Source organism: Doryrhamphus excisus, linkage group LG21 (assembly GCF_037039965.1).
Source record: "Doryrhamphus excisus strain RoL-2023G ecotype Guam linkage group LG21, RoL_Dexc_Guam_v1.1, whole genome shotgun sequence".
NCBI lineage: Eukaryota > Metazoa > Chordata > Actinopteri > Syngnathiformes > Syngnathidae > Doryrhamphus > Doryrhamphus excisus.
This window is the reverse complement of record NC_136377.1, coordinates 12,797,214-12,820,620: the sequence shown is the minus strand read 5'-3', so window position 1 is coordinate 12,820,620 and position 23,407 is coordinate 12,797,214. Positions and strand designations below refer to the sequence as shown.

The 23,407-nt window shown below is 43.1% G+C and overlaps 1 protein-coding gene across 1 annotated transcript in view; it reads right to left on the bottom strand.

Annotated features, from left to right (window-relative positions):
* Positions 1-826: 826 nt before the first annotated feature.
* The window catches only part of nyap1 (neuronal tyrosine phosphorylated phosphoinositide-3-kinase adaptor 1), a 37,415-nt gene continuing 14,834 nt past the window's right edge, over positions 827-23,407 (bottom strand). The window contains exons 3-8 of the mRNA XM_078787745.1: positions 19,827-20,076; positions 8,460-8,833; positions 6,703-8,379; positions 6,380-6,622; positions 4,098-4,204; positions 827-3,208 (exon numbers count right to left, since the gene is read on the bottom strand). Coding sequence (XP_078643871.1) covers positions 2,768-3,208; positions 4,098-4,204; positions 6,380-6,622; positions 6,703-8,379; positions 8,460-8,833; positions 19,827-20,014 — 3,030 coding nt within the window. The 5' untranslated portion in view covers positions 20,015-20,076 and the 3' untranslated portion in view covers positions 827-2,767. The remainder of the gene's footprint in view (positions 3,209-4,097; positions 4,205-6,379; positions 6,623-6,702; positions 8,380-8,459; positions 8,834-19,826; positions 20,077-23,407) is intronic.

Genomic DNA, 23,407 nt, shown 5'->3' with positions numbered 1-23,407 from the left:
CAAAAGGTAAAAAAAAAAAAGTGTAGTTCCTCTATTCAATCATACTATTGGATGTGACTTTCATATTACAACAAGTTAGCTAGTTTATTGTGCTGTGGTCAGCTAGGATTGAGCCCCAGCAAATCTGCCTAGCAACAAATGATTAGAAAAGTGTACGGCATGACAAGGGATCTTAATTGACAAATGAAATTATTAAATTATTTTTAAAAATCAATTCAGTTGGGAAATTTTGCGTTTAATCCAGTGATTTTTCAACCACTGTGCTCCGCCATTTATTAATTTTTTTTCTGCAAATATTATGTTGAGTGTTTGTTGTGTAAAGAATGGAAGAGCGATGTAATATTCGTCCGTGTGGCAACACGTAGCTGATTACTCGGTTCCTCCAATAGGAATAGTGATGCACGTGAGAGGTCGTGGTGACATTTTGTAAAAAAAACAACAAGATTGGTTTAATCAATTATCACTGTGTGAAGTTTGTATTAAATTATCGATTTTTGTGTTCCAAGAGAAGTAGGGGATTTAACTGTCAAAAGCATTTTTTTCCAGCGTTCATCCTCAGATAATGACGGGATTATTCCCGGCTAGAAGAAGTGGGGGTTGGGGGGGGATGAATAGGAGCCCAAATTTGTAGCTGCACCCTGTGGATTGGATGACCTTTTGCGGGGGGGGGGGGGGGGGACAGGTAGGTGCATTTTCTCTGTACTATTTATTAGAAAATAACGATGGCAGAAACTATAAATATGAACGCTGTACTTGTGGGAAATGTTCTGTGGATGGCGCTCCACCGTAATCATGCAGAGTGAATAGTGCGCCCCCATTTGGACCTTTTGGGTGTTGCAACATGTGCTGCAGCATTGCGGGGGAACATCATGTTCACTGCGCGCGCACACACACACGCACACACACAAAGGCCGTTTTGTAAAGTTCATTATATAAAATTTATTTGAATGACAATATAAATGCAAATATAGCACTACAGTGATTTCCAAGGTACACCGTATCTTACCATATCAATATAGTATGGCACTCATATAATGGCCACTGTTTTTAGTAGACACACAAAACCAACAGCTTCTGTAAACTAGTTTTGGAAACGATCCCTAGGGGTTTGTTATTAGTTGGTGGAAAAGGAACCATAGTAAGGTGATTCATTGGCATTTGAAATCAAATGGGGCACAATATTGAGGATTTTTTTTTTGTGTAAAGAGTCTCTGCATGCATTGCACTTGCCCATTTCCTTCAACCTGGCGTGCTTTTGTTTGAAAATGGATGCCAATTGCCAAATAAGAAAACATACGCAGGTGAAACTCAAACAAAAGGCCAAGCAGGGACTCTCCAACACTTAGGTAGGTCTTTTTTCTCACGGTGTGTACATTTTGGTGCTATCTATCATATAAACAACAACGACCAAGAGACATTCAAGCGCCTTGATACTTTTTACAGTAGGGCTCACTCTTCAAAGTACAAACTCTGGTTCACGTGGCTTTCAGAGAAAAAAAAGAAAAATGTGACAATAAGCACTACAGTAGAATATTCACCTTGTTTCCTCATGTACAGTTGATGAACAACATCAGTAGTTCAAGATAGCAGCAACGAGACGACAAGCTGTTCAAATCTGTCCATAAATAAACATTATTGTAAAAAAAAAAACAAAAAAAAAACATAAATAAAACTGATCTTAAAGGGAATCTTGCATAAATAAACTTCACTGGACCTTTCTTTCGAGGGCTTTTACCGTTTGTTAGAACTCTAAGTAACGCAAGGACTGGCTGCAGCAGAAGATAAAATACTCCTAGAAAAACAAACAAGTGAACAAAGTTTATACAGTATATGCTACATAATATGTATTGATTACAAGTATGAAAATGGAAATCATTGCTACATTTTGAATACAGTTGTACATCACTATTTACAGTACATTAGGTGTGTTGTGCAGATTGTTCCAGCATTCTGTTTGAGGTGATCAACACTTACAGTCCTATTAGTTGTACCTTATGGCACGGTGGTCTGATTCTATCAGTGATGACCCTTTTTTTTGTACCCTTTTGTACCTAAATTTGGCTGGATGTGCCATCTGTCACAACCGAGAAACATCTTTATACAAGCACGCCGAGTTCCGCTGTATGTCAAAGTCAAACATGTCTACACAACATTTGTACAGCACTGTATGTCTATTGTGACATGCAGAGAATGACACAGTAAATACGACTCATTCAAGTCTTAAGATATGTACGTTTATAGGCTAGAAGTTATGTCGCCCCCGCGCTGGGAGCATATTGCTATAAAATTGCAAAAAAATGTCAAGGTGATTTACAAAGATTATGCAAACAGATTAGGTAGCTTTTACACTTGGGCGATGATTATTTGCATCCACAAATACCAAAACACTTGACAATGAGTCCGAGCCTGTACTCACCCACAGAGCAGCTCTTGTCTGGCTGGTGCCTTCATGGCATTCCTTTCTGTGAGTTGGAGAGAAAAAAAATAAGAACGCTATGTGTCAAGTAGTCAGGAGGAAATTTGGCAATTCTCATCTCACCCTTTACTAATAGTGGTAATAATATTGGCAATTAGAACCCACTGAGAGGGACATTATAGCGACTTAACAGGGTAAGACTTTGAAATCGTTTGATTAGCATCCCTGTGTATCACCTCAGTGCTCCGTGTCCACAACCTGTCCTGCTCTGTGGAAGTGACGCAACCCCCACCATCGACCCCACGTCTACTCTTCTCTATTGATACAACCTCACTGCCTTGTGTTTACACATCAGATCGCTGTGTCCCATACAACGGCCTGCGGCCTCTGGCAAGGTGGCGTGCCAGTCTTGCGTGGCTCAGGTGTCCGTCTCCAGCTCGGGAGGATGGGCATGCTGTCCTGCTTGCACAGGCTTTTATCAGGGCGCCGGTGGGCCTTGATCTCTTTGCAGAGGCAGCGTTTGCGTTCGATGACTTCCAGCAGTTTGCCGTCTCTTTGGGTCTGTCCGGCGGACGCAGCCGAGCCGGCGCTGGAGGAGGAGGAGGCGGGCTGACCCTGGGCCAGCTGAGCCAGCTGCTGGAACTGCAGCTGCAGGTGGTGCTGTTGCTGAAGCTGCTGGAGCTGCTGTTTTAACTGCAGCTGCTGCTGGTGGAGCTGAAGCTGCTGCTGCTGACGGGACACGCTGGGACTGCTGGGGTTGCAGGATGCTTGAGGCTGGGGCAGACTGTGCAGCTAATGACACAACGAGACAAGAGGTTCGTCAGTAAACACAACAGCGATTCCCAATCACTAGTTTGCTCATTTTTCAGAGGTTCTGCTCCTGCATGCCTTTAAGCGAGATCCATAAAGATCCATACGGTAGTATGGTGTGGAATAATTGATCATATTGTTATTATTCATCCCTTTTCTATGCCGCTTATCCTCGCTGAGTATATGCTGGAGCCTATCCCAGCTGTCTTCGGGTCACCAGTCCAATCGCAGGGCACATTTAGAGTTGCCAATTAACTTAAGATGCATGTTTTTGGAATGCGGAAGAAAAAGACGCCCAAGCAGAGATTCAAACCCAGGTATTCCCGATGTCCTGACTGCGTGCCCAACATGCTAACCACTCACTCGTTGGCTACGTGTCCGGATACTTCTGCCCTTATAGTGTATCCAGCATTGGGGAAAGACAAACTCACTTTGAAAGCTTATTGAACACAACTGCAGTTCCTGCTGACATCCACCAGGATGTAGCACCACTTCATCTGTTGAGGGAGAGCCAAGCAGACGCATGCAGACATCTCTGCAGCACACTCAAAGTGCGTCAGCAATTGCCATGCTGCCAGACTCCCGCTAAATATGCTGCAGCCCACTACACTAAAACAGCATGTTCCCTCCGCCACTATTCTTACACATTTCAAGGCTTACACGGCACCCTGCGTCATATACCTGCGCTTATTCTTTTGTTGCAAGCCCAAAACATTATTCTGCTCAGTGAGCATATCTTGCGGCTATAAATAGACCTGCAGGAGCATTGTCTCTAGAAGGAAAGGGAGGCAATAATGAGGACAATATTAATGTTCACTCTGAATGAAGTTAATAGAGTCTGGAGTTATAAGGCCGACGGTCATATATTCACCTGGTTCAAGGCTTCTCTTGCTGGTAGACTGCTCTGCCTCTGGACGTCTCCTCCGCCTACCTGTCTCATCCCAGCAGCTGAGGAGGAACGGCCCAGCCGCCCCACTTCTGCAAAAGACACCAACATTCACCGCATGACTTCGAATGAAAACACTGGAATATTATTATTCGGTTTAACACATGAGGGTGTGAATGTTTTGGCTATGTGGGCTGTACATTGTGTTCCTGTTATGTATTGACCTATTAGATAATGGTAAAGTCGCATGATGCATACATTGTCACAACCAATGCATTCTATGACATGTTAGTATCCCTTTGCTTTCATTTCAGGTAATAACAGTGGGAATGTGAAACTGAATGTGAACCTGAAGTTGTACACGACATCAGGAATAATTGCAGTCATACGTTGGGGGCGAACCAAGCAGCTCTTTGAGTCCAGAGGAGGCTGGGATACGTTATAATAATTTGATATAATACAGTGTTTCTGTCTCATTCCCACCCCAAGGGAACATGGGAATGGTTTTCAAGCATTCCCAATTTAATATACTATAGAAACTGGTCATATCTATACTATATCTATGCTGCCTCTTACGTACCCCTCAATACTTCACGGGTCCCCACCAGGGCGGCCTGCCCCACTATTTGAAAAGCACTGATATAATATGTAGTGGTTAGCGCGCAGACCTCACAGCTAGGAGACCCAAGTTCAATTCCACCCTCGGCCATCTCTGTGTGGAGTTTGTGTGGTGTTTTCCACCGTGCATGCGTGGGTTTTCTCCGGGTACTCCGGTTTCCTCCCACATTCCAAAAACATGCTAGGTTAATTGGCGACTCCAAATTGTCCATAGGTATGAATGTGAGTGTGAATGGTTGTTTGTCTATAGCTCCCCCGCGACCCTTGTGAGGATAAGCAGTAGAAAATGAATGAATGAATGATATAATATGTGTTTTGTGCATTTACAATTTACATTACATTTACAAAACAATTCATTTTACGTATTTATTTTTGGTAATAAAGTCAAACTACAGTTTTTGTAAGCCCCAGTCTTCATATGATTACATCCATCTATCCATTTTCTATATCGCTTTTCCTCACAAGAGTCGCGGGGCATGCTGGAGCCTATCCCAGCTGTCTTTGAGTGAGAGGCGGGGTACACCCTAGACTGGTCGCCAGCCAATCACAGGGCACATACTATAGACAAACAACCATTCACACTCACATTCATACCTATGGACAATTTGGAGTCGCCAATTAACCTAGCATGTTTTTGGAATGTGGGAGGAAACCGGAGTACCGGGAGAAAACCCACGCATGCACAAGGAGAACATGCAAACTCTACAAGCAGAGAATCGAACCCAGGTCTTCTCAGTCTCCTGACCGTGTGGCCTTCCTGCTGACCACTCGATCACCGTCCCGTGCCATTCATCAATGTGAAATGGATTTTTCGTAATATTTTTGGGTGTCCGTAAGGGGTGAATTATATTTACATAATTTCATATTACATTTCATTTTTTTGTTGAACCTTTGGAACGAACCAAAAAGGAAAACTGAGGTACCACGACCACAAATCAGAGGTGCCAATCAAAAGATGGACGGCTCTTTATATTGACCCAGAATTATGACATAGTGACTTTAAGGTAGCAGACTCATTCAAAGCAGTATGCATCGTTTTACTATGAACGGGGTTAGCTTCTTTTTACACTTGTTTAGTGGCTCTTAACAGTTAGTTGTTAAATCCGGAAAACTTATTTTTACACTTTTATCTCTGTGTGATCTAGGGCTGTTTACAATAATCAATAAATCAATTAACCGCACGATAAGTAAAAGCAAATTTGATAATTCTGCCGAGCTCGATATATTGACATTTTCTTCCTCGCTTCCTGCCAAACATGCTGGATGACAAGCGGGTTTTCATAACAGATTATTGCTCTACTGTATTTCTGTGCTTTCCAAATAGAATTCTGGATTAAATCGGAGGTCGACCAGCGTCTCGGAAGGGATTGAGGATTCATAAACGAACACTTCCTTTCCTGGCTCTGCATGAATGAAAGCATCGCTCTGCTTCTCAAGGTAAGTGGTATGTCAATCTGAGGAAGCTAGAAAGGTGTGCAGAATTATAACGAGACTCTGAGGATTCAGAGCCGTTCGACTTTTATGACAGATGAAAGACTTACTGCTTGGTAAATTCTCCTTTAAATTATGGCAAATAAAAGCAGATCAAGAAAAGTGCTAATGTCAGTCCTGATTGTTTTGAGGGTTTCTGGATAAGGAACACATCTCACCTCCGTTGCGACAGGCAGGAAACGTCTGGCAGGGAAGAGGCATGCCAACTCTGGGAAGGGCTCTGAACCCCGGGCTGCTGTCTGCACCCGCCATGGACTCGCTGTGACCAAGAGTCCTGCTGGTGGCCCCGCTGAAGTGCAATGGGATGCTTGAAGGGCCCCCACGCAGCCCCATTCCAAATTCTTCCTTATCCATCCTCGATAAGGCATCGGCACTGCCATTCCAAGTTCGTGCTTCTTCTTCTGTCGTAGGGAGAGACAGCGTGAACGGTGAAAGATTCCTTTACTGTTACTGCATTAAAATAAGATGACCTCTGACTTACTTTCGGTTTCTCTGCTTCCATGGCTGAAGGATAATTTCCTCTGCATGGGCCAGTAAGCGCCTTCATCAGCAGCTAAGCTAGCGCTGCTGTCCCATGGCATGAAGCCAGATTTGGACTCGTTACCCTTGGATAGCCCCTCGCCGAGGCCGGTGAGGCTGGAGGGCTGCAGCGACGGCGTCTGGGAGCTTCCTCTCAAGCTCTCGTAAGCCGGCGGTCTCCGAAAACCTCCGGAGGGGTAAGTCCACAGCAGGGGGCTGTCGGAGGATGGCGGCTTGTAAGCTGGAAGGCCATGAGGGGTGTGAGAGCGCAGATGAGGACGGGAATGAGGGCGCTGGGATGAGGACAGGGGCGTTGGGGTTGAGCTAGTGCTGCTTTGAGAGGTTTGACTACTTGTGGACAGAAGAGCATCCAGTTGTAAAGAATGCGGACCTCCATCCCGGTCCCAGTCCTTATCTCGCTCTCGGTCCTTGTCTCTACCCCGTTCCCTGTCCCGGTCCTTGTCTCTGTCCTTATCCTTCTCTCCTTTGTCTGTCTTCAAGAGGAAGCTAACAGACTTCCCCTCCTTGCCTGTACTTGATGTTTGGGTCTGCACGGTGGCCTGCGTGGAAGTCTGAGAGCCGCTCTTGCTTGGAGCAGGAGAGTCTCCCCGCTCTGGCTTGCGATAGTGATGGTAGTGTGAGGGCCTATGGTGAGGGTGGTGATGGTGATGGGAGAAAGGTGATGTCGATTTGGAAGAAGGAGGCAGGGGTGTTGAGTGGCTCCTTGCTCTGAGTCCGGGAGCGGGTCCCAACTGGGAATCTCTGCTGTGTTTTTCTTGAGGTGTTACACTTCCTCCCAATGGCTCTTTGGAGCCTGATGCTGGAACGTTGGAGGACGCTGTAGAGGAGGAGGAGCCAGCTTGAGTGGTCACGCTGGGCGTTTGAGCCCCCATTTTAGAGGAGGCAGAACCCTTGTTTTGCATGCCAACTCCACTGGATGCTGCAGCCGGTTGAGGGAAAGCCAGCAGTGGGGGCCGATGTTGGAGAAGATTCGGGAAAGGTGCTGGGATCTTTGTGTTCGACTCGGGCTCACATTTGCCTCCTTGCAGCAGGTAGGGTGTCGGAGCTCGTGGGGTGTGGGGGCTGGTGGATAAGACCTGGGGAACAGGGGTAGAGGAAGTGGAGGAAGGCAAGGGGGAAGAATGGGAGATGGAGACGGTAGCTTTGGGTTTGGAATAGGAAGGAGAGGAAGAGGAGGGTCTCGGTAGGGAGGAGGAGCTACTAGAGGGTGAGGGGGCAACATGGTAGTGTTTGGAACTTTTCATTTTGTCATGTTTGCTGGGCAAGTGTCTATGTGACTCTCGGTTCTCCTGTAGCGGGTATTTCATCTCTTCATAGATGGCCTCACTCTGGTCTGAGTCCGAGTCGGGGGTGGTGGCTACAGGGGTGACCGGGTGAGGGGTGGCAGTCTGGCTCTCTCTGGTAAACACTTGACCCACCATCTCTATGTAGACTGGCTCATCGTCCCCGTCTCCAGTTTGGATCTGAGAGTCGGCTCCCTGGAAAGGGAGGGATGCGGCAGAAGGAGGCACGCGTGAAGGAAGTGGGTCAAAGGAGAGCTGGGTGCTGGGACTTCTCTTGGGCTTTAAAGGAGGCACCTTTTTGGAGCCAATATCTCCAGAGTCGGACTTCTTCATGGCTGCGGGAGGAGAGAAAAAAGTTTTTAAAAAAATGGATCATCTTGTGAGTACATTGTGCTCTAGGAAACACGCTTCTAACCATTTTTCTTCTCTGAGTGCTTGGATTGTGAATGGGAGGGCGGGGGAGGAGGCGGCGGCGGCGTCTCAGGAGGTCCTCGGCTGTCAGCAGATGAAGAGCTGAGGCGAGTGCTGGGGTGACGCTTGGGTTTGGCCGGCGGGCATCGGCCACCATGTTGGGATTGGCTGTCAGAGTAATCTCCGTTCTCAAGACTTGCGTCCCCGGCACCGACCGCATGGCAGGACTGCGAACGCGGCGCCATGGCTGAGGCACACGAGTGAGGGGAAAGATCCTGGGAGGCCGGCATGGTCATGAAGCCCATTCTGAAGTGGCGACGGAACGAGGCCAAGTCTCTGACTTTGCCAACAGTCGCTGATGGGTCATTTTGAGAGGAGCTGCAGTTTAGGCAGAAAGAGAACACATCAAGGCGTGAAAGAAGCATCAAAAACGTAAATGCGCTCCACATTATGTTCGTCACTCCTCCTCTTTCCAGTCTTCAAACGACATCTCTGCCTGGAGGGCTTCCTAGCGCAAAAAGGAACACCCTAGAGTCACCTCCATCGTTCACATTCATGTTTTTTTTCCATCTACGCTGCTCTCAAACGCACTTAATTAGGAAATCAATTCCTCTGTCAAAACAGAGTACTCTTACTCTTCACCGTGCTGATGGAATTCACACACTTTATACTCTCAACCCACATCTGTTTTCTGCTCTCAGCTGTTACCATGGAAATATGCCACCGTTTGATGCTTCCTCTCTGAAATCGAGGAATCATTACTGGCACAAGCTCCCAAAACAATAAATAAAAGCAAGCGGGATCTGACAAAGTGAGCAATGGCTACTGTTTTTTTTATGCTTTTTGACTGACAGCGCTTTCTTTCCATGAACACTAATTTCCATTAATAACCGTATTCTCAATGCACGCAACTCTGTGAGGCTTACAAGGTGGTACCTATGTTATTATAAAACTTAGAACTGACCTGATTCTATAGATCAGGGGTCGGGAACCTTTTTGGCGAAGAGAGCCATGAAGGCCAGATATTTTAAAATGTGTATCTGTGAGAGCCATATAAATTTTTTTAAATATTGAATGCAATAAAATGTGTGCATTTTTATGTAAGACCAACAGTTTTAGATATAATGGGCTCTAATTACGTAGACCAGGCACACTACCCCACGCCAATGGGGTGTGGCCAGCACACTTTCGTGAGCAGCGCAGTGTCTAATAATAAATCAAATACTTGTTGACATTAATACAACTTCTGCTGCTGCATAGTTTTGCACCGTACTCCGTAGACGTATTTCATTCTTTTGGCCATCTTCGTCAGAAGGCTTGGTTCTGCAGCTTTAGCTAGGTGACTATTTGACTAAAGGAGAAAAGTTTATATTTATATATATATATATATTATATTTACACCCAGTAATAATCGAGTTTTGGTGTTTGACCTGGAAAATATCATCAGGAAAGATGGATATGGTTGGCCGTATTGCAGTAGAAAATAGATGGACGAATTAAAATTCATAAAAAAGTTGTTGATTTTTAATATTATTTTTAACAGTCATTTCTGTGATCTTTAAAATGTTAGCAAAAATACATTTTTATTGTGGTAAGAAATGCTTGAGAGCCAGATACAGTCATCAAAAGAGCCCTACCTGGCTCCCGAGCCATAGGTTCCCTACCTCTGCTATAGATTATTTGTACAATGCACTTTATTCATTCATTCATTCATTTTCTACCGCTTACCCTCACGAGGGTCGCGGGGGTGCTGGAGCCTATCCCAGCTGTCTTCGGACAAGAGGCGGGGTACACCCTGGACTGGTCGCCAGCCAATCACAGGGCACATATACGTAGACAAACAACCATTCACACTCACGTTCATACCTATGGACAATTTGGAGTCACCAATGAACCTAGCATGTTTTTGGCACTTTAACAAATTAGTGACAATATCCTTTTAGTAGGCCTAAAAGGGGGGCAGTGGCTGAGGAGGTCGAGGAGGTCGTCCAGAAACTGGAAGGTTGCCGGTTCGATCCTCACTCCCGAAACCCAGTGACAGTCGTCGTGTCCCTGGGAAAGACACTTTGTCTAGAAATACTAATGACACTATGTTCCGTATGAATAAAAAAAAAAAAAAAAAAAAAAAAAAAAAATCCGGAACTTGGAACGCAATCCAACCTGTGTGGACAGAAAAATCAGAAAAAATATTGTCCGCTAACCACCCTCACAGAGATGGCTGTTGATGTTGTCTCTAGGGATGTGATGCTGCTATGCCGTACAAATACATGTTTGCTATAAAATGCAGACACAAGATATTCCATTTTGTTTTGATCACATCTCAGTGATGGCACAAGGGACCCATCTGCATATTTACATCTGTGCCGACAGTGGGAGCAGTTAGACGCGTGTGAAGTGCGCAGTTAAACAGCTCATATGAGCAATTATTACACAGCAATATATGGCTATGGGTCATGCAAATCCATCCCTGCGATGCAGTCAAGCACAGAAAAAGACAACTAGAGCTTACAATATGTGGCCAACGCTGCACCTCGAGCTCAAGTTCCTGCATGGCGCTCCTGTTTGTCTTCCTCTTCACATCACTGAGTGTGTTTATGCCATCGGATTCCTATGGAGATGTACTCCTTACATTGGACACACATACTACGGGGGCCAAATTTAGACCAGAACAGAGGCTGAGTGATTCCTCCAGGCGTCTTCAAGTGCATTTTATCCTCCTACTCTACAGACGAAAGCAGCTCATCTTGGAACCCTCTTGTGGTTTTATTTCCCTTAGCTACTTTACTTTAGGCTAATTTATATTAACAACCATTATTAACATCCATAAATAATGGATGTAAAAAAGACCTATTGTTGTTTCGCTGTGTTGTGTTTTTGACCTGGAGGAGTAGTGATTTATCCATATGGTGTTGTTATATATTTATCCATCCATCCGTTTTCTATGCCGCTTATCCTCACTAGGGTTGTGTCCGGCGGGCCGTGATATTATATATATTCTACATTTTTGTTACAGTAAAGTCTCGTTATATCGATAGGCCTAAAAGGCCTAGGGCTCTAATAATGCTTTGTTCATTTTAATCTGAAAAAAATAATTTGTCTACCAACTATATGTGGTTTCTTAATTTTTTATTATTTTTCGTTTTATTATTATTATTATTATATTTATTTATGTATTACTGATTGATTGATTTTCTTTATTCTTGATTTGTTTATTTATTTTTCATCTTATTTTGTGTAGAAAAATAAAAAGTAAGATATTTGAGAACAGTGGAACGTTTTATCTGAGCTTTTTGAACCAAAGCGAAGTTTTTTAATTTTTTTTGTTTTTAATAAATGCGTTTTTTTTTTTTTTTTTTTTGGGAAAACCTGATGCAGCCCAGTCTCACCCAGACCCGAGCTCCAGTGGCCCCCAAGTAAAATGAGTTTGAGACCCCTGTTGTACAGGTAAAGGTTATCAAATCCAGAACTCCAAGTGTGCACATAACTCATATGATCTCATCGCCTTTTTTTTTTATCACAAAGACATCTTCATCAGTAGCAATTAATCATAAACATTTAATGTAATAATGCTCCAGCTGATGGTCCAAATGAGCATCTCCCCTCCCACCCCCCATAAATGTCCCATTAGTCCCACTGTGCAAATAAAACCCTGCCATGAAAGATGGTGATTTTGCCACCTTTGACCCAATCATGTGGAAAGAAGCAGGAGGGGAAATAACACAAGATGAGGTCAACAACATTTCTTCATCTCCAAGTCTCCTCATTAGGACCGTGCTGACGAAGATGTTGCTGAGGAAATACAGTGTAGATCACGCCGCCCCCTAGCAGCGAGGCGTCCCATTTCTAATCTACCTTTCTGGGCCAATGTTCACGAGTGGTTTGCGTTCAAACAAGTGAATGTGTGCAAAGAGATGAGAACATGGCGTCGGAGCAATCCGTCATGTCTTGTGGAAAGTTGTAGGTTAAGGTTTTAGCGCTGACATTGAGTGTGCGAGTGTCCTCATTGTGACGGACCTCACTGACACATTTGACACAACACATGACACTTTAATTGACGGCCTTAAGTTATGGCTTGTCTGCAAACGTATAGCTCCACGCTTGTGATTCATCTTTTGTCACTGGGAGTGAGAATGCCACTCTAATATGCTCTTTAGGTTTGTGATAATATAGTTAGCTTTGATGGGATCCAAATATAGACGTCATACATCAAACATCATCATCTGGATGTGATGAGTTAGACGTTTTAATGTCGCCACTTATGAAAATATGTTTTATGACACAACACCGTCGAGGGTGCTTACTTTCTTTTAATAAATCTTGGTGGATTTCATTGGCGGGGCAAAGGGTCCTTGGAGGCTCCGAGCAAGACATTCATGGGGCACACAAAAAATTGTTGTGCTGATTGATGCAGACAAGCGCTGAAGGCGGATAAAGCCGTGCGGGGGTGGGTCCCCCCACCCCCTCAAGGGGGTTTGCTATGTCATTGTTTCATAATTGCATCACAAATACCCATTGTTGTCGTTTCTGTGTAGTACATGTATTAGCACTTGAGGCACCCGGTCTCTCCCTGGTCCCCTAAAATCCGGGGGCCCCCAGGTAAATGGCTGGTTTACCTGTCGCCACGCCCCGCCTCTATGTGCTGATTGACAGTAAATGTCCATGCATCCATTTTCTGTACTTATCCTGACGAGGGTATGCGGGCATGCTGGAGCCTACCCCAGCTGTTTTCGGGCAAGAGGCGGGGTACACCCTGGACTAGTCGCCAGCCAATCACAGGGCACATATAGACAAACAACCATTCACACTCACATTCATACCTATGGATAATTTGGAGTCACCAATTAACCTAGCATGTTTTTGGAATGTGGGAGGAAACCGGAGTACCCGGAGAAAACCCACACACACACGGGTAGAACATGCAAACTCCACACAGAAATGCCCAAGAGGGGAATTTGACCCGTGTCTCCTAGCTGTGGCCTGGTGCCTTATTATTTTAAATAATAAAAGGACACATAAATCTTGTTATTAAATCAATACAAACCTTATTTATAAAGCACTATTCATACATCAAATGTAATGTGTTTTACACAGTTAAAATCAATGCCCTGATAACCCCCACATACATATGAAGAGCTTGCAACCAAAAGGCGCTAAATCCAATTTTCACTAAGTTGCATGTTTTTCATGAGTTTAATAGACCTCTGTCATGTGTATCCAAATCACATATTTTGGTCTTGAAATGCTTGAAATGTTTTCAACCAAAAGGCGCTATTTCCATTTCAGATTTCAACCAAAAGGCGCTAAATCCCTTTCTTTATTCTTTATTCTGATTGGCCCAAGTTTCCCATTTATTGATAATCTGACCAATCAGAGAGAAGAATACAATTGGCACTGCACATACAGAAAGCCAGTATCAGTGCGCATCCTGTTTTGTTTGTGTACATTAAGTACACGTATGATAGTTACAGTATGTTATGCAATTCAGGAGAACACAAATTGTGTTTTTACAGTATTCTGTAACATGGAAGTTTTTTTTTTACGCCATAAAAGGCATGTCTCTACCTTGACACCTCCAACTTTCATGAGAAACATTATTTTACTTGTACTAAAAAACATACAATGTAAAGAGTTTGTAATGAGATGATTTTTGTCACTGTCACCTTCATGGTGCAGTCAAATATGAGCACTGCTTTTAATAACATTTTTATTAATTTAATTAATAATAATTATTTTGTATTGTATGTTGAGAATGGCTTCTGTGTTGTAATTATTTTATTAGCATAGCACATTAAAGCACCTTACATTCTTTTACAACAATGCCATTGAAGAAGTTAAAGGTGACTTTAAATTTATTTCAGCCAAAAGGCGCTAAATCAAAAAAAAAATAATAATTAAAAAATATATATAAAATACATGGTGTGTGCAGGATTTTTATAGCATGCATTTTTATGACCTATATTGATAGCTCTTTCATTTGCAATATAGACTTGATGACCAAATAGATTGATATGTGCGTAATTAAAAATCATTGATTTTCTCGTAATCAGTCAAAATGGATTTAGCGCCTTTTGGTTGCAAGCTCTTCATATGCGCACACATATACCCCTATAATTCAAATATGACTGAGCACAGAGTGAGGAAACACTATCACAGGAGCCATCTGCACCAGGAGGACCCCTACACTGGGGACCCCCTGCAGTCATGACCGATAAAACCCTGATGTAGAGGTCTCCCCTCCCTCTAGGAATACTAGAAGATAACACTAATGAATAATAATACTATATCTGTAATAAAATTAATGAATAAAAAATACTAAGTCAAGTAAAGTGTTTTGTATTTTGATTACCATAACTAGCTGCTTCTTTGACGGGTTCAATTTTAAAAGGCATATTTTTTTTTTGTATTGGATCTTATTAATGTGTATGCACTGACTTCACATTTCACATCCTGCATCCATTATTTATACAATCTATAGGCAGATCAATTAAACATGGCCAAAAATTGTCCTTGACGTATGTCCTTGAGCTAGAAGGAGCGCCCCTTTATATTTGATGTTGGATAATCCCTTGCAACTGTTTAATGTTTCATTAAAGAATCCATCCATATATCATCTATGCCCCGGATTCTGACTGAAGGGTATACAGTAGATACAGGTAAACCAATCCAAGGCTAATCACAGAAGAGAGAGAATGGATGATTCAATGAAATTCTATATTAATTGGTGCTACTCAAAGGTATATTGTATAAAAAACTGCTAAATAACTTTGTAGTGTTATTTCTGGGTCCTGCTGCTGGGAATAGCCTGTTTGAGTTTTCTAAAACTCGCCTGTTTCTTTATCTTCACATCTGTCTCTGCCTCAGAAATGGGATTTCTCTCCCGAGGCTGTTCTGATCTCAAACTGTCTACCTTCGCCCTTCATATTGCCTCTTTTGTCCCCCAGCCAACACCCCCACCGGCTGTACGGTCCATCTCCGTTTGGTATAGGTTCCGTCCTTTTGTCCCAGTGCAACTTCACCCCTGACCCGGTCCTGTTTGTTTGGACTCGTGGTCGTCATCACGTGGTCCCGTCCCATGGTGTCAGGAATCCCCGGACAACGCTTCAAAACAAGCCACAAATAACCTCAAAGAACATGCGTAACGAAATCTCTTTTCTGAAACACTTGCTGCAAACACGTGCTGCACAACATCTCCCTCACAAGCTCACACACACACACACACACACACACACACACGGTTGAAGATTGTCATTGTCACCAGCAAAGTGTCATGCCGTCGCCTTGCCGTCACCTGATTCAAAGTGTGCATGAACTCCCTCTGCCGTGATCTCATTAGCCTGCTTTGATGCCTGCATGTTTTCAGCTTGTCCATGTCCATGCAATTTGAATAAATCACATCCTGTTTGACTCCTCCAACGTGCTGCTTGATAATAGAAGAACATTTACTGCTGCTGCCTCGAGACATGATTACACCTCACACTTATCACACATATAACCATATTTGGTAATGATTGTTTAATATTAACTCCCTAAGACACTAATGCTGCATAGTGGATTAGTGGTCAGCATATTGGCCACACAGTCAGGAGATCAGGAAGATCTGGGTTTGCATGTTCTCCCTGTGTGTGAGGGTTTTCGTCCGGGTACTCCGGTTTCCTCCCACATTCCAAAAACATGCTAGGTTAATTGGCGACTCCAAATTGTCCATAGGTATGAATGTGAGTGTGAATGGTTGTTTGTCTATATGTGCCCTGTGATTGGCCGGTGACCAGTTCAGGGTATCTCATCCAAAGTCAAGTGGCATAGACTCCAGCATACCGCCCCCGACCCTCGAGAGTACAAGCGGCAAAGAAAATGGATGGATAGACCCTAATGAGTATAAGTGGTAGCTAACATAATGTAGATCAGTGCTAATAATAATAATAATAATAATAATAAAATCCAAAAAGTTTTATATACATGCTGGAACCATATAGTAACAGGTACATTCATGGTAACATGTAATACTTACAGTATTTTGCTACATTTTGGTCATCTTAAGCATTACCCGGACTTCTTTCCTGGGTGTACTGATTTCACAGAGCGCGTAGCGGCTAACGCTACTTTCGTCAACAACAGTAGCATAGAGAGTGTGTTCTGTTATGTTTGTTGCTTATTTAAAGGGGACCTATCATGCTCATTTTTGACCCTTTGTATTGAGTTGTGGTCTCCTACAGAGCAGCTACACACAATAACCCGCACAGAAAACTTTAGATTTTCTAGAATCTGCACCTATTCCAGCTGTATTTCATTTGATTTGTGCTTCCCGTCAAAATGGTCTGTTTTAATTTATTCAACGCACAGCCCACCTCCGGGCACGCCCACTACACTATTATTGGTCATTAGTTAGGAGGCCAAAGTGCTTCCGAAGTCCGCCCCTCTGTGACATCACAAAGGGCCAGTTTTACCACGCCTTTCGAAACCGAGCGTTTTGAGCCATCCCAAACTTCTTTCAGGGCTCACTTCCAAATGCACAAACCTCATTATCTGAAACTTTGGCATCATTTAACACGAGAATACAACATTCTAACTACATTTATAGGTCAGAAAAGTGGAAAAAGCATAATAGGTACCTTTAACAAAGCAGGAACTCCTTACTGCTTCATTAGCACAACATGCTTACTTACTCATAGTTGTCAGGTTTACCACGACAATACACATCGACATTTACCAACACAATTTTGTGAGTTATACAGTGAAGAAAATAAGTATTTGAACACCCTGCTATTTTGCTATTTCTCCCACTTAGAAATCATGGAGGGGTCTGAAATTTTCATCGTAGGTGCATGTCCACTGTGAGAGAGATAAACTAAAAAGAAAAATCCAGAAATCACAATGCATGATTTTTTAACAATTTATTTGTGTGATACAGCTGCAAATAAGTATTTGAACACCTGTGTATCATCTAGAATTCTGACCCTGAAAGACCTGTTAGTCTGCCCATTAGAAGTCCACCTGCACTCCATGTATCATCCTGAATCAGATGCACCTGTTTGAGGTCGTTAGCTGCATAAAGACACCTGTCCACCCCATACAATCAGTAAGACTTTAACTTGTAACATGGCGAAGACCAAAGAGCTGTCCAAAGACACCAGAGACAAAATTGTACACCTCCACAAGGCTGGAAAGGGCTACGGAGCAATTACCAAGCAGCTTGGTGAAAAAAGGTCCACTGTTGGAGCTATCATTAGAAAATGGAAGAAGCTAAACATGACGGTCAATCTCAATCGGAGTGGAGCCCCATGCAAGATATCACCTCGTGGGGTCTCAATGATTCTAAGAAAGGTGAGGAATCAGCCCAGAACTACACGACAGGACTTGGTCAATGACCTGAAAAGAGCTGGGACCACCGTTTCCAAGGTTACTGTAGGTAATACACTAAGACGTCATGATGTGAAATCATGCATGGCACGAAAGGTTCCCCTGCTTAAACCAGCACATGTCAAGGCCCGTCTTAAGTTTGCATATGACCATTTGGATGATACAGAGGAGTCATGGGAGAAAGTTTTATGGTCAGATGAGACCAAAATAGAACTTTTTGGTCATAATTCCAATAAGCGTGTTTGGAGGAAGAAGAATGAAGAGTACAATCCGAAGAACACCATCCCTACTGTGAAGCATGGGGGTGGTAGCATCATGCTTTGGGGGTGTTTTTCTGCACATGGGACAGGACGAGTGCACTGCATTAAAGAGAGGATGACTGGGGCCGTGTATTGTGAGATTTTGGGGAACAACCTCCTTCCCTCTGTCAGAGCATTGAAGATGGGTCGTGGCTGGGTCTTCCAACACGACAACGACCCGAAGCACACAGCCAGGAAAACCAAGGAGTGGCTCCGTAAGAAGCATATCAAGGTTCTAGCATGGCCCAGCCAGTCTCCAGACCTGAACCCAATCGAAAATCTTTGGAGGGAGCTCAAACTCCGTGTTTCTCAGCGACAGCCCAGAAACCTGACTGATCTAGAGAAGATCTGTGTGGAGGAGTGGGCCAAGATCCCTCCTGCAGTGTGTGCAAACCTGGTGAAAAACTACAGGAAACGTTTGACCTCTGTAATAGCAAACAAAGGCTACTGTACCAAATATTAACATTCATTTTCTCAGGTGTTCAAATACTTATTTGCAGCTGTGTCACACAAATAAATTGTTAAAAAATCATGCATTGTGATTTCTGGATTTTTCTTTTTAGTTTATCTCTCTCACAGTGGACATGCACCTACGATGAAAATTTCAGACCCCTCCATGATTTCTAAGTGGGAGAAATAGCAAAATAGCAGGGTGTTCAAATACTTATTTTCTTCACTGTATATACACAGAAAAGTAGGTCCTCAGTGTGAGTTCCTTCAATAACAATGTTATAACAATAACAATGGAGCATTGTTGGCGGATTTCGCCATTTTTTGGAGAGCTTTATAGGCGGAATAACGGAATCCGATTAGTGTATAATTAGCAGTTCTAGCAGTTTTTGTCTCACGTAAGTATTGTGTATGAAACGAAACATTTTTAACAAGGTGCAAACTGCAGTTTTCCTTTAACGACCGTGCAAAAATGGGGATCCTACGATAAGACTAATTGAGAACCCTTGGTATTGAAAAATCGTTTTTGCATAATCCTGCTAATAATTGGAAAGATCGGATCCTAACCGTAGAATTTGAATTTGGCAGTTGTAACTAGCGATACGATGATGACATGGTATATTTTCACATGTATTTCTTCTTCTGCCATCTGCATTGCTGGTATTTGTGCATTGACATTTGGTTGACATTCTACAGTAAAGTCTCGTTATATCGATATCGGTTATATCGAAGTACTGCTTATTACGATACTATTTTCATTTCCCGGCAAATTTCTAGTCTTTTATGATAATAATTAGTTCCGTTAGTACGATACCCGGTTATTATGATAATCCGGTTACTACGATGCCCTTTTAATCTCCCGCCAGCCAATTTGGTCTGCTTATATCGATACAAAAGCAGCTTAAATCTCGACATTGTTCTATACTATAGAACAATGTCGAGTGGATTATTGCCCACTTTTAATGCAGTTCGGCGCAGGATCGGATATATCGACAGTCCGGTTATATCGATATTTTTGTCCGACTCCCGACAATATCGATATAACAAGACTTTACTGTAGAAGTTTATCTCATCAATGCTACGTAAGTAAGAAGTGCTGCTATGCAAATGTGTCCAGGTCTTTTCCAGCTAACAAGCCTGACTTATTGAGTAGTGTACGGAATACAAATTCGCTAATAAAACTGACTGACTCTAGCGAAGAGGTTTATATCCCCCACTGAAATGAACCCTGGTGTAATCCTGCATATAAATTCTGCTCATCTCACCTTTTCTTGCTCCCATCCTGGTCCCTCTGCCTCCAATCCAAACGGCTCTTGCGATACAGCAGGTTCATATCGCTGCGGGGTCGTTCCACCTCGCAGCCAATCACAGCGCAGTGTAGCCGCTTGCTCCGCCTCTCTATGTCACGCAGGAAATGCTCGACTGCCACATCCTGGGCAGAGCCAGAGCTCATGGTACACAAGGAGGCCAGAGATGATGGGACGTGTCGTCACAAGGCCACCTTGTTGACTTCACCTGAATGAGAAGAAACAATGGCAGTCATTGACGGTAATGACTTTGAGAACTAATTACAGCACAACTTTACAGCAGAACCTATAAAGTGCTGGCAGTCATACGATTTGGAGTTCGAACAAAGGCCTCCAGCGTCGCCGCATGATGTCACACGAGACATCATATCATTCTTTGGGGTTTTTTTCCCTCTCCCTTTGCACATATTGGCTGAGGAGCTCTAGTCCAGATACCTCACGGATGCCTCCCTGGTGAGGTGTTTGGAGTATGCTATCTCACAGCTGGCCTGACAACTCCCGGTGGAAAGTCTGGACTTTCCCACCGAGACTGCCGCCCTCTTGACCCGGACCCCGATAAGCGAAAGAAAATGAATGCACGGATGGATTTGTGGCTTCTTGTACTATCTGCATCTGTATGACCGTTATGTCATTATGTTAATATACAACATTGCATGTATTTTACCACTAATGTACTTTTTTATGGCCCCAGTTATCCTGGAATATATTCATTCTAGTTCAATTATGGAAGGGGTGCCTAAACATTTTACCCTATGGTAGGGCTGTATATTGCAGAGTTTGATATTTCTATACTTTTTCATTTCCAAACGGGGAAGATGTTTCAAAATCCAAACAAATTATTGTGTTTGACCTTAGAGCAGTTTTTTTTTATTAGCCTTCAACGTATTCATTCATTTCATTTTGCGAGAGGCGGGGAGTGGTCGCCAGCCAATCACAGGGCACATATAGACAAACAACCATTCACACTCACATTCATGCTATTGTTGTTGACGAAAGTAGTGTTAGCCCAGGAAAGAAGTCCGGGTAATGCTTAAGATGACCAAAATGTAGCAAGTTATCATGAATGTACCTGTTACTATATGGTTCCAGCATGTATATAAAACTTTTTGAATTTTTTTAAATTATTATTATTAGTACTGATCTACAGTATGTTGTCTACCACTTGTACTCATTAGGGTCTATCCATCCATTTTCTATGCCGCTTGTCCTCTCGGGGGTCGGGGGCGGTATGCTGGAGCCTATCCCAGTTGCCTTTGGGTGAGATACAACCTGGACTGGTCACCAGCCAATCACTGGGCACATATAGACAAACAACCATTCACACTCACATTCAGACATATGGACACCGTGCAGCCCGCCTTCAACATACTCTTAAAATAAAACAAACGCATTATTAAGGAGATGTGTTATTAGATATTACACTAATACAGAAAGCTAAAATCATATAGTTTAGTGTACAGTAAAGTCTCGTTATATCGATATCGGTTAAAACGAATTACTACTTATTACGATACCATTTTCATTTCCCGGCAAATTTCTAGTCTTTTATGATATAATTAGCTCCGTTAGTACGATACCCGGTTATTATGATAATCCGGTTACTAGGATGCCCTTTTCATCTCCCGCCAGCCAATTTGGTCTGCTTATATCGATACAAAAGCAGCTTAAATCAATCTTTGCTTAAGGATTTCAATACCAAAAAAGAACACGGCGAACGGCTGCTTCCAGTCAACTTTATTTTTCACACTTCCACCACCAGAGTGCAGCACACACAGCGGAAAACACCCGTCCCTCGCGCCTACCCCTCCGGGTGGCAACACCTTCCCTATCGATAGTTCTGGGGTGAATTATGTCCCGGTAACCGTTAATCACTACAGCGTAAGTTTATTTTTATTTACTGTAGTACAAAATGTATTGTAGTACAAAAGCATGCTAGATACGCAATCCATGAACTCAAGGAGAAAATTACATGCCATATCAAAGATCCGCCCACTTTTAATGCAGTTCGGCGCAGGATCGGATATATGGATAGTCCGGTTATATCGGTATTTTTTCCAACTCCCGAGAATATCGATATAACGAGACTTTACTGTATATCCAAACGATACCGGATCTTTAATGTGCAGAATATATCAAATCCATCTCCATCCTTCATGCGGGCTCCTGTAGAAATAGTTTGGACACCCCTGCCATCGAGGTTCTGTCACGTTATGCCGGTAGTGACAACGTAATAGAAAGAAATAATGGTTTCTGTTTTGTTTACCTCTGCTCTAGTGTATCACATGGAAACTATTTTTACTTTCATTATGCAGTTATGAATATTTGAGTAAGCACGGTAACTCAGCTGCAGCGCGTCTCTGGCTGCGGGCCCCGGGATGGCCTAGCTGAGGCTCTCTGCCAAGCAGACAGTAATGTAGAATGTCATATGTAGCGCATGCACAGCTTCCTCCTCACGCTCGCCCTGAGTCGTCAGCCTTGTTGTGGGGCAGATATGGGCGGGCCCAGCAGTGTTTCCACGTAGCTGCATGGGAATGCATCGTGCAACTGGCTAAGAAAAGCACAGCTGTCAGCTGATGCATGTTTGTTTTGCCATCGCAAATGGAAACAGAGACTTGGAAGGGTTTCCGCTGCCTCTGGCTTTGCAATGCCACTTTGTTCAGGGATTCGATCAGACACTTTTTTTTATTGTTTCTTTTAAAAACAAACATCTATTTTACCTTTTAAAAAGAGATAAGTGCTGTCCATGGAAGACACGTGACTGTGCCTTTGCATGTGAATTCCCTTTGAATGTGATCTGAATGCAAGAAGCATGAACCAAGCATGAAACATTCATCATCTTTACATTCTACCGCTATGATAAATCTCTGGTGTATGCGCAATCCATTTACAATTTCTATCTTGGGAAAAGCGAGCTTGGGAAAAATTTGCAGGATATTGCATTTTCATACATTTTGTGCATCAAAGATGCAAAAAAACCAAATGCTGTGTCATATGACAAATGAGTGTCATAGCTAACTAATCACAATGAGAGGATATTTAGGAGAAAAACAATCAATCAAAAGCCAAAATACAGTAAAGTCTCATTATATCGATATCAGTTATAACGAATTACTACTTATTACGATACTATTTTCATTTCGTGGCAAATTTCTAGTCTTTTATGATATAATTAGTTCCGTTAGTACGATACCCGGTTATTATGATAATCCGGTTACTACGATGCCCTTTTCATCTCCCGCCAGCCAATTTGGTCTGCTTATATCGATACAAAAGCAGCTTAAATCAATCTTTGCTTAAGGATTTCAATACCAAAAAAGAACACGGCGAACGGCTGCTTCCAGTCAACTTTATTTTTCACACTTCCACCACCAGAGTGCAGCACACACACCGATTCTCGCACTTCCTGGTTCACAGGTCATGCTCAACCCGCCCCACATAGCTGGCCAAACACATGCCTGTATAGAATCTATACACACGAGAGAAACCACGAACGCAGTTGGTTCTTCTGTTGCAGGCATGTGTTTGGCCAGCTATGTGGG